This window comes from Alosa alosa, chromosome 13, assembly GCF_017589495.1.
Source record: "Alosa alosa isolate M-15738 ecotype Scorff River chromosome 13, AALO_Geno_1.1, whole genome shotgun sequence".
NCBI lineage: Eukaryota > Metazoa > Chordata > Actinopteri > Clupeiformes > Clupeidae > Alosa > Alosa alosa.
In genome coordinates, this window is record NC_063201.1 from 18,194,287 (window position 1) to 18,206,755 (window position 12,469).

A 12,469-nucleotide genomic window follows, 5' to 3' on the forward strand; every position below is an offset into this window, starting at 1 on the left:
CCTTTGTAGAAGCGTCTCCTTGTTCAACTGTTGATTCTCTCCAGGCCCCATAAACAGCTTGTCCTGTGCTGAAACATATGAGGTGCAACTCGGCCTCGTCCAGGCCAAATTAAGGAATACAAGCCGCTCCGATCTGTCGCCCTTCATCAAAACTTTAAAGCAGCCCGCTCCATCCCGTCACCGCGTGTTTACAAAGCCACCGGTACAAATTAACGTACCGGACCCTTGGGGTCAGCGTCTCTCAGCCCCAGCCATTTTTGGCGCTCACGAGGCCGCTAGTCATCGGGGGCCGAGCTGTGGTGATGTGTGGGACCGAGTCCCACCGCGTGGGGATGAGTCAGGCTAGGGCTCGCACTGGGGCTCAGGCAGGAAGTTGAGGAGGAGTGTTGGACAGCGTGGCCGTGTCCAGTGGGAGCTAGCGGAACGGAAGCCAAGATTGGGGCGTTGCGGCTCATTAGACGTGATTCAACACTAGTTCACATGAGGGGGGGAAAAAATCTGAAATCACATCCTCCAGTTCTACATTAGGTCGCTGGTATACTATTACTGTAGACACTTGTGTCACGTCCAAAAACATGATTGAGTCTAGCCCTGGATGAAAGGTGATTCCTTCAGCATATAGACTAAGGATTCAATGTAGATTCTATGCTACATGCAGGATGGAGAGTTATTTACTTTCACCTTTTCTCTTGTCTTGTTTCACTACTTTTATCCAGAGGGAGTTTAAAAATGTTTTTATTATTGGTAATATTATTATTTAGGGTGCTTCGTGGAAGGCACAGCCTTAACCCAAAGTCTTTATAGTACCTTGAGCTTCAGGAATGAGATTTATGTTTGCTCCATGCTCCGTGTCAGTTTGTAATGTAGGATGAGTGTGGAGAGTGTCGGCTCTAGCACCTGCCTGGAGTTATTACAGTGATAACGCACATCCATTGCCATGGCTCAGAGGAAGCGGTGCTTGGGTGTAAAGCGACTCATCGCTCCCCGGAGGAGGAGGAGGGGGGGGGATCAGATGGCCTCATTAGGAGAGGAACCGGGCCCCTAATGACGGGATGGGAGACGGGGCAGGCTGAGGGCGACTGCTGCCTTTTAACTCCCGCGCTCCCTAATTTATCTCCAGACTCACCTCAAAGCAGCACCTTGAGTGGCTCTTATGTGCAGCTAAGTGGTGTCGTCTTAAGCGCAGTATGTCACACGGAATATTTATGATTGCCAGGAGCTGCCAGGGTGTAAGGTTCTTTCTCTCTCTGTAGTCTTTCTTTTTTCTGTCTTTCTGTCTTTTAATCTGAACCATCACATGCCCTCAGTGTTGTTGTGCCTTTGCTTCACTGCAGGGGATGACAAAGGAGGTAACCTGAGGATGTTTCTGTTGGTTGCTTTTCTTTTGTCTCATCCCTCGTTCACAGTAGTGATTAAGTGTCTGCTCCATGTAGAGCCAGTGTAGCTTTAGGGTTTTGTTTTGTGTGTGTGTGGTGGTGGTGGGGGGGGCAAAGCTGTGCATGTGTAACCTCTGGTTGCAACAGATACCCCAGGTTTATGCTGCCAGAGTTCTGTACAGTATCATGTATATCAAAGGCTTCCCTCCTGCTCTCATCCAGTGTTATGGCAACCTGATAGCATTGCTGCAGTGCTGTAACAATTTTATTGTGAGTACACCTCGTGTACTCAACACAACAATATTATCGTGTGTACACCTACATAATTGTATAGGCCAGTGTCAACTTTTAATTGGGCTTTTTTGTGATTGTTTGAAATGGTGATGTTGGCTGGTACCATAGCATACACCTCTCTCTCTGTGTGTGTGTGTGTGTGTGTGTGTGTGTGTGTGTGTGTGTGTGTGTGTGTGTGTGTGTGTGTGTGATCTATATTTCTGAGAGTCTATCTGCAGTGTAACTGCTGTCCTGCCTGAGTGTGGTGTGTGTATGGAGCGGGAAAGAGAGGGAGTTCAGTCTGTATGTTTCTCACAGGCTCTCCTAATCTCCATAGGTGGTCTCCACATCCACTGCTTAAATATTCCCTCATAAATATTTACAAGTGCAAATGTATTTGGGCCACAAGCAAAGTGATAATAGTCTTCTCCATTGAGCAGTCTCAGTTAGCTCTGGGCGAAACTGTTCCCTGATCCTTTTATCATGAAGTTTCAGATGCACAAGAGGGATTGATGACATGGCAGTTGAGCAGGGTGGATAGAGGAATATGTTCCACAAGTGGCCGGTCCCCTTGTCTCCCTGTCATCACAGTCATCAAATTATATAGCTGTTTTGTTTTCTCTAGGCCTCAGAACGGACCTCTCTCTGTCTCTCTCTCACACACGCACACACACACGCACGCACACACACACACACACACACACACATACACACATTCACACACACACTTTTTCTTGCACACATGAAGACAGGCTTTTTCACTCATAGCTTTTTCTCTCGTTGCAGGAGCAGAATCGGAGTCTATCGTGCCATCGTTATCATGAGTGAGCGGTTCGACTGTGACCACTGCAAGGAGTCCTTGTACGGACGCAAGTACATCCAGTCGGACGACCACCCCTACTGTATCCCCTGCTACGACAGCCTGTTCGCCAACACCTGCGATGAGTGCAAGGAGCTCATCGGTCACGACTCCAGGGTAAGAGAGAGAGACGCCACGTCAGGGAGGCTGAACAAATTAAGGGCTCTCTGGGGCATCATGCAATGCCAAATGACCATTGCAGACTCTCCAGCTGTCACTCACTGCATAAAGTTTGCAGTGGTTGTTAACAAGCCTAGAGGGAGATTCCTCTTGTTCAACTGTCGGAATAGTTGTGGTATTTCCAAATGTTATTTTCTACTTTATTGGATTGCAACAGTATTGTCATTGTCAGCAGATGGGTAGTTAATGAAATGCCCTTTTATAGCTATATAATTAGCTATGTAGTTATATTGGACTTAGTTTGTGTAAAATCATGATTAGTAAAGTGAGTCAATACCAATTTGTGTGGTTTTAGGAGTATGAAGAAAGTAAAAGTCCTACCACATATTTTTTCCAACCACTGTGTAAAAAGCAGCTGATTCTTATTAGCTCAGCTCTTTTGCCAGGTAGACGAGCTAATTAGCTCAGCTCTTCAGCCAGGTACAGTAGATGAGCTAATTAGCTCAACTCTTCAGCCAGGTAGATAAGTTAATTAGTGAAATCACGTCTTATTAGCTCAGCTCTTCAGCCAGGTAGAGGAGCTACAGTAATTAGCTCAACTCTTCAGCCAGGTAGATGAGCTAATTAGTGAAATCATGTCTGATAGCTCAGCTCTTCAGCGAGGTAGAAGAGCTACAGTAATTAGCTCAACTCTTCAGCCAGGTAGATGAGCTAATTAGTGAAATCACGTCTTTTAGGTGCACAGGTAGAACCAAAACAAGAGAGGACTTTTAGTTTCTGAAGCCAGATTTCCCATCTCAATTTCCAGATCATCTCTAGTAGCCTATGACTGAGTGACGTGCAGAGTTTGTATGTATAGAGGCTGTAGTCTTCCTGATGCACCTAATGATGATGTGCCAGGAAGCCTCTGTCCACAGCTGTGGGAGACTGTATTGGACTGTCTGTCACCAAACTCTTAACTGCTCTGCTGTTGAATTTAATGTGTCTGTTTGGTAGGACTGTTGATAAATATAAGGCAGCTTTTTAATGATGCAGTTTACTACTGGATAGGGCCAATTAGTTCCACTGTAAAGCCCAGATTTCAGACTTAATGTCAGTTGAAGCAACCATGTGTGAAACCGTAGGCCAAATGCTCGGAAGGTTAAATTCTTCTGCAAACCCAAAAAGGAGAGCGAAGCACTAAGCTGTTGTTAATGTCAAGCACAAACAAGATAGAGCAGAGCTGGCACTGTTAGTTTCAGCTGTCAATAGACAGCTTCTTAAAGGGAGAGGGACAGTTTACAGTGATGGTCTACTGCAAACCACCGCACCAAATGCTCCCAAACAACAGACGTGTGCAGACGGCCAACAGCAAATAAATTCTGCTGTTTGTCTTGGCGCCCTCTCTCCAGTTGGGACACAAAACTCAGCGTTTTGTGTCCCAACATGGCCGCCACTCACCCCATCCCACCCCTCGGCTCACTTCGCTCCTCTTCTCGCTGACTCTCTGTAATGATCTGTTTGCATATTTAACACGAGGAGCGGACCCACTTCTAACCCACAGCCACTTCCTAACATGCTGGGAGTGAGTTGCCATCGCCATGCTGCTTATTTAACTAATCCACTGGGAGATGAGATCCATGGTCAGATGTTTATTGAGCAGTAAGACGCAATGCTGTTTTAGGCCTATATGGTTTGGGAAATCCAAAGGCCCCGAGTGTTTGGGGTTTTGACATGAGGATAAATACATTTCCAGCATGCGCCATGTTTTTGTTAAATACAACCCAGAGGACTGAAATCCAAAAGGCACGCAGTGACTGAGTGTCATACAAGCTTTCATTGTGCATTTAAAGTCAACATTTGGTTTGGCCCTCTTACTATTTTAAGCTCCACGTCACATTTTCCATTCTATTTCAGGGTAGCTTATGTCATGTGTTTACTCTATTTCAACGATGCAGTGTCTTGATTGTACTACCAATATGTGAGTTCATCTTCACTTTAGCAATGTTCTATTCAGCTGTGTAGAGATACTATGGGACCTGAGATCCATGTTTTGACAGGAACACTGGCTTCAATATAACAGGGTTCAGAACACTCATGAGAAGGAGACCACCTGCAGAGATCACATGATTACACAACAGTGGTGGAGTATAGTCCATGCATGACAATTGGCCGACTTGGGTTTGAATCCTGAACACGCCATCACAAGTCTTTATTGCTTTGGATAAAAGCACCTGCTAAGTGTTAAATACAAGTCTCTTAGCTTGGCTTTAATCTAGCAAAGCCACCTTCTTCTTTGCTTCTCGTACAATGTGTAACAATCTCGCTTGTCTGTGTCCCCCTGCCTTTAATTAGGAGCTGTTCTATGAGGACCGGCATTACCACGAGCACTGCTTCCGCTGTTTCCGCTGTGACCGCTCGCTAGCCGACGAGCCCTTCACCAGCCAGGATGACGCGCTGCTGTGCAACGATTGCTACTGCAACGAGTTCTCCTCCAAGTGTGTGGCCTGCGACAAGACCGTCATGCCAGGTGGGCCCAACCACAGCAATCCCTCACAACATCTCTCTCTCTCTCTCTCAGAAACCACAGAAATCTCTCTCTTTCTATCGCTCTCTCTCTCTATCAATCTCTCTCTCTATCACTCTCTCTCTATCGCTCTCTCTCACGCTCTCTCATCGTTATGGTCGTCTCTCATTCTCCCCTGGCGCTCTTGAATGCCACGCACACTTTTCACCCAGGATGATCTTATGCTGAACCGCTCAAAGGCTGATGCAGGTTTACAGGCCTCTAAATGTGCCTCTGAACCACAGGCATGCATGTTAACATTAGATCAGACATGTTAAAGGCCTCCAGAATGCTTCAGAGCTGGCTGGCAGCAAAGAAGGGTGCAAATGGCATGACTGAGGTGAGAGAGAATGAATGAATGTATGATGGAGGGGAAGAAAGAGAGAAAGGGTAGAAGAGAGAGAGAGAGAGAGAGTACAGACAACGGAGAGATGTCGTAGTGTTTAGCAGTTAACGTCGAGGCTAGGAGTGACTGAGTAATTGCCAGTTTGCTTGACTTGCTGTCTCTCAGCCAAATCCCCGGGCCTGGACAACTGCCATGGCTCAGATGATAACAGGAGATAAGCCCATATTTCAGAGGGGCTGTAGCAGGCAACACACTTGTAAAATAGCAAATGATAATCGAAAAAAAAATGACGAGCATGTTTTATGTCTATTTTTCAACCTCACTTTCTCTGTTAGCGAGGGGCTTTTTGTCTGTTTTTTTCTGTTCAAAAAGATGAAGACAGTCAGTCAGAAGAAGTCAGTTACTGTGCAGTAATCCTGCAGCGTGCAAATTCTTCTGCCAGACAAATGCTTTTGTTCTCACACCTCCTAGGGAAGATCCTTTGGCTTTGGATCAGAGGAAGCTTGTTGTAGATTAGCTTATATTCTGTAGGATAAGGTGTTCAAAGGTGTAATTGCAGTGATAAAAGCAGGAGTCATTTTTACTTTAAACATCAATGTTGCTTTTATATGATGAGTCATACCAGCTTAAAATACCCAGACAGACATTTCTTTATGTTCCTTGCTGTCCTTCAGAATGTATTATCAGATCGCAATGGTCAGTCGGACTATGTTCTAATATTACATCTCAATCCTCGAGTTGATGTTAAGGGCTTGCAACCGCGCTTCAACAGCGTTATGGTTTATTATCGTAAGTTTGGAGGTTAACGTCTCTAACAGTTCTCTCAGAATTTTTACAAAATGGAAAAAGACGATGGCTTATCACACAGGAAAAAAGACGATGGCTTATCACTTCTATTGGTGCTCCAATCCATTCTTCTTCAATCAGATGAATGCCTTTGAACACTGAAAGCACTTAAATCTTGTGGTATAAGGCCTTTTTGGTCTCTCCTCGAGTTATGTTTGTTTTCCTCTCATTCTGTCTTTTGTCGACACTTTCCCCTTTATTTCAGTGGACTGTCCTTCGAGTAAGTCGTTGAGTTACAAGTGGGATTATAATGTGGCCCATCTCTCATTCTCAGAGTAAATGTACACTCTTTCTGCTAATAGGCTGTCTTTGAGGAGCCCTGCATGAGTCTTTTGATCTGCGCAAAGTAGTTAAGGGTGGTGGATTACACAGGTCATCCGTCAGCCCCTCTCATCATCAGATATCTCTCTCTCTCCTGCTGTCAGCGGTCTGCCCTGACCTCCCCTCCTAACTCTTTGCTGACCTCCACCATTAAAGGCTTCATGTAGCATCAAAGTGACGTTGAATTTAACATGTACAGTTCCTGATGTATGTCATATCTTTTTTAAGGTCATTGTGCACACAAAACACGGCCACCAGAGTTGTGTCCCTATTACAAATTCAAAAAAACATGTGATGTATATGTTATGTTAATGTTAGAAAGGGCCCAGTGTTGCACAGCAGGCTGTGTATTGGGCTATTGCACATACAGGGAGGTGTGTTGTAAGTGTGTTACTGTGCAAATAGGTGGCTGTTATTGTGTTATTGCACGTGTAGTTGTCCGTTGTAAATACGTTATTGCATGTATATGTGGTTGTGTAGTAAATGTGTAATTGTACATATACGTGGCTGTGTCACCGTGTTCCAGCATGTATATGAGATACGGTGTAAATTGTGTTCTCGCTGTCGTGTTCCTACAGGCACAAGGAAGCTGGAGTATGGTGGCTCCACGTGGCACGAGGGCTGCTTCATCTGCCACAGCTGCGAGCAGCCTATCGGCTCCAAGTCCTTCATCCCGGACAAGGACGAGCACTACTGCGTGCCCTGTTACGAGAACAAGTTTGCACCGCGCTGCACACGCTGCAAGCAGGTCAGTGGGAGACACACACATGCACGCACAAACACAGACACAAACACCGTAAACATACTGACTGAGATGAGGTTTGATTTATTTAGGTCATACCACCCATCATCACGTTTCTTTTCTTGTCTGTACCATACTGGGATAATGAAGGGGGGGGGGGTGGTATACTGGTGCTAAATACAAACAAAATGCAAACATTGACTTTTCACCTCATTTCTTTCATGCACTGATGCATCCTGGATAAGATGCCATCACACAACAGACACTAAAACTGTGTCTCAATTGGCATTCTTCTATACTTACAATACCTAACTTCACACTGGTTATTCCAATGACATGAAGTGCATTTGCAAGTACCCGGATGGTGCACTCATAATAGTCAAAAAAGTTGGGTGTGGAAAATGTTAAATTTGTGTCCCCGTCAACGGCTACATAGCAGAAAGGGTAACTAGTGATAATCACGGCTGAAAAAGCAGCAGCAGTGTAAAATACACTTTACAGATATACAAGCAAGTAATAACTGTTCATGTTTTGACAAGGTATGACCATGTTGCTGTGGAATATTTAAATGTAATTTCTGTTAAGTGCAGAGTTGATGTTCAATTCGCAACACTATCATGTTGAAATTCACACACTACCTGAGTAGGCACACAGTGCACACAGCGTATGGCATTAAAATGTACTGTTGGAAGTACACCAATTGAGAAAGGCTATATGATTGTTCTTGAGTGATTCACTTAGCATCAAGCAAGTTCAAAACAGTTCCAGAAAGATGTCCTCAATGAATTTGTTTTCTATTGAGCTGTACAGGCATACTATCTCTCTTTCTAACAGATTTCTTTCTATGAGGCGTGTTGTTCATGGGCATTATGTTACCCTGAGAGGTATCTGTGATTTAGTTTGTTACGTGTCTTAGGCTTGTGCATTGCATTGTTCAAAAAATGAAACCAGTCAGCATTGATCAACCAGTCTAGACATGACTTGTTCGGGATCTTGTGGTTCTCTGTAAGCAAGCGTCAAGTTCATGTTGCATCACCACAGCACCCCTGGCAGCCGGGAAAAAGGCTTCATCACACCCTTCCCAGCACCACTCTGGCTGGCATGAGCTGGCATATCTCTATCACCAGAACATGTGCTCAGGCAAGAGACAAGGCGAGATGAGGAGCCGCCCCTTTGTTTGCTACTGATAAACTTGCGCTGTCAGTCACCCGAGGTGGTTTTAGTTACAGGCATCACAGTCGTCACTGCTATGGAGCCACCTCTTGTGCTGTCAAGGGGAGACAAGGTTGGGCATTTTCCATTGCTTGGTCATTCAGGGTGGAGATAAGAGATAGGAGAGCCCTGAGAGTTCTTATCATGGCTTAGTCACAGCTTGCTAACATCCTGATTGGAAACACTAATCTTCTCTCCTGGGCTGCTGGTGTTACTGCCCTGTTTTGGTCTGGTGAAACATTAGCCATTTAATCAAAGTTTGGAAAGGCCTCAGTAAGCACTCTGATCTCATAGGTAACAGTCAGGGATTTAGTCACAGTTGACGCACTGGTGATTAGTGTCACCCTTAGTGGTAGACTAGTGGTTCTAATGATAGGACATAGACACATGTGTTTGGAAACAGTGGGAGCCATAGTCCCCGAAGCAGGACTGGGAGACCAGTCAGCCAACAGCACTGAGATCATGGATTTGATTCCCGTAGAGAGCACCTTTGTATAAAATGCATGCCTTACATTTTAAGTCATTTTGGATGAAAGCATCTGTTTACAATCCAACAACTACAGTGTTATGGCAACGGAAATGATACAACCTTTGGGAAATGTGTTTTGAAGAGCACACAGAAAATGTTTCTATTCAAGCGAAAAAAGCCACAAACTGAAACTTCAAGTAACTCCTTCTGAGAACATGGGTATTTCAATGCTGATGTTACTGTTGGTGTGAAGGCCCACTGTTTATCACTGTCTGCTCTACCTGCAGGTGTTATCAAAAGGTGGCGTGACCTACCGAGACGAGCCGTGGCATAAGGAGTGTTTCGTGTGCACAGGCTGCAAGGTCCAGTTAGCCGGTCAGCACTTCACCTCTCGTGAGGATAGTCCCTACTGCCTGAAGTGCTTCGGCAACTTGTATGCCAAGAAGTGCGAGGCCTGCAGCAAACCAATCACAGGTACAGTAATCAGTAGGGGTGTGAATCTCTCATGTAAAAGACGATACGATTCGCATCTAGATACATGGGCACGATTCGATACAAGAAAAGATACATGTTCATAAAAAACGATTCAGTACAATGCGATTCGATGCAATTCGATGCAGTTCAAGAATGGAAAGCATTCTGAAAGATTTTTTATCATTTGCTCAAGGTGCACATTAATTTTATATTATCAGTTATCATGGTCATGGTTGTCTATTAGGCAAAAAAATGTGTGAATATGATTATCTAAGGTTTGTTTCATATACTGTACTGTATTGAAATGAAAAAAGAATAGTCTACATTTCAGTCAAACACAGCAGCCAAATACAACATATTTTTTATAGACTTTTATTTTATAGAGTTATATCTGATTGTTTTCATGGAGCTGTAGACTTGTTGAGGTAAGACACCAAAATAAAATAAAACAGTGCTTAAGACACTCTTGGCCTTTTCTCATATAGCCTACAAGAATAAAATAGGCCTATCAATTAACTCTCTGGGTTTATTTTGTTCCAATGGTAGTCTGAGTGAATATGAACAAAATAATTGGCTAATAATTTGTGCATCGTTTTAGCAAGGGCCAAATTATTATTTAACATTAAGGAAATCCCTTCATCAAACGTAAGGCTATACTCTACAGACTATCGTTGCTGTTTAGTGTTTAATTTCGCGCTGGATTTTGAAAAACAAAAGAGTAAAAACTGTAAAACAAACGACCGATGTAGCCGTATCTTACACGTTAAAAACGGATACCGATACGTATCGGTTAATCTTTACACCCCTAGTAATCAGCATTTCCTGTTAGAGAATCTGTAGATCAAATAAAAAAAAACGCACAAGCTTTCCATCTCTAGTGATTAGACTGCTGTAACTGAATGCTGTTTGTTTGTGTGTGCGTGTTTGTGTGTGTGTGTGTGTGTGTGTGTGTGCGTACCCATACGTGCAGGTTTCGGAGGAGGGAAGTACATCTCCTTTGAGGAACGTCAGTGGCACCAGCCGTGCTTCATGTGCACGCGCTGCTCCGTGTCGCTGGTCGGGGCTGGCTTCTTCCCCGAGCAGGACGAGATCCTCTGCCGCGACTGCAACAACAAATTATAGAGCCGGAGCCCCAGCAGCAGCCCCACTGCCCTGCCCTGCCCTGCCCTGCCCTGCCCTGCCATCACAGCATGCTGCCCCAGCTAGCGCACCACCAGCTTCTCCACCACCGCCTGCCCTCAGGCCTACCTCCTCCTCGACTCTACTCTGTCCTGTTCAACTCAGTGCCCTATGCCCACTTAGCACTGCTAACACTCCCCTCTACACACACACACACACACAGAGACACACACACACACACACACACAAACGCATGCACACGCGCACACACACACACACACACACACACACACACACACACACACACACACACACACACACACACACACACACACACCGCACACACATAAAAACTCATGCACGCACACACACACACACACACACACACAAATGCATGCACACACACACACACACACACACTCACACTTACACACACACCATCTCTCCTCATGCCTCAGGTCACGTTTATCCAAACCCTGAACTCTCACCCAAGTGCCTCATCACCCTCCCAAACAAAGGAGCAGCCTGTGTTCTCTGGCTGATAAATCACAGATGCAGCCTCTTTCAAACATTCCACACCAACAGTAATAACAAGAAAGACAGACTCTTTGGGAAACAATGACCTTAATATGTTTTATCGCAAAAAAAAAAACATTTTCTTTTACATTTATTGGGTGTATTAACTCTGCGAGTTATGTGTATTGGTAGACTTTCGTCTTTACTATGTGTGTCATTGAGAGATGTCTTCCATGTTTGCTTTGAAAATCCGTATTTAATGGATAACCATCACATACTAACATCATCCCCTTCAGACTAGGAAGAGCGACACTAACGGACGAGTCAGAAATCCAGGTCACACACTCACTCCTCTCCACATGCAATAACAGCTACACTGTAGACATCACACACATTTCACAGGGCATCCATCTTGTCAAAGTACTGATGAGGTAAACTCAGGCTCTCTCTATAGCTCAGATTTCAAGTGCTTCAAGGAAGTGAGGGTGGAAGTATGTAGGAAAAGAGGCTCTTTCAAACGAAGGTCCCATGACGAGTTTAACGTGCACATATTATGTTACAACAAACCATAGAATGGTATGCCAGCTATGCCGAAATATCATTGGCTTGAATTTGGAATAATGTGTCATGTAATTGATAGTTTGGTGAACAACCCACACAGGATGTTTGAAATGTGTACACATGTTTGTGCTAGAGCTTTTTTGAAAGTTGTAGGGTCAGAGCACTTTTTTGGTTTGTTTTGGGCTAAATGAATGAGCTGCTATGTATCTTTTTTGTTCTTTGTTAACAGCCATTCGTTTCCCAACCCTGTTACACTCTCTGTATATTTTTGTATTTTATTTAAATCATGTCATCACTACAGTAACGTTAGTGTTTGAAATAGAGCAGGAGGATTAAGACAAAAAAAATTCCATGACGTAAAATGAGATCAATTCTTAGGCAGCAAAATCACATAATAGTACAAAGCACTCGCTTAGGCCAAAAATAAACGTTTGCTACGTTGCCATGCATGTTCAGTGATGTTGTCTAAAAAGAAATACACTTTTTGACACGTGTCCATGGCACAGATACCCATGTATTTGCACTATGGATCCAGTAATCACACACATAACTAGTGCTAATATCCATGTTAAAAAGAATCTGCATAAGCTTGTATACTTTACTGTATGTATTAATGCAGAGCACACAAACCACTTTGTATCTTCTAAGAGCTACAGTATATTTCCCTTTGTGTTGTTTCAACACTTTTTT

General features: G+C 44.1%; 1 protein-coding gene across 1 annotated transcript in view; it reads left to right on the forward strand.

The window, feature by feature from the left end:
* fhl3a (four and a half LIM domains 3a) overlaps nucleotides 1–10,970 on the forward strand; it is a 42,965-nt gene extending 31,995 nt beyond the window's left edge. Inside the window, exons 2-6 of the mRNA XM_048261742.1 lie at nucleotides 2,436–2,625; nucleotides 4,963–5,137; nucleotides 7,265–7,434; nucleotides 9,397–9,583; nucleotides 10,554–10,970. Of these exons, the coding sequence (XP_048117699.1) occupies nucleotides 2,470–2,625; nucleotides 4,963–5,137; nucleotides 7,265–7,434; nucleotides 9,397–9,583; nucleotides 10,554–10,705 (840 nt within the window). The 5' untranslated portion in view covers nucleotides 2,436–2,469 and the 3' untranslated portion in view covers nucleotides 10,706–10,970. The remainder of the gene's footprint in view (nucleotides 1–2,435; nucleotides 2,626–4,962; nucleotides 5,138–7,264; nucleotides 7,435–9,396; nucleotides 9,584–10,553) is intronic.
* Nucleotides 10,971–12,469: the final 1,499 nt, after the last annotated feature.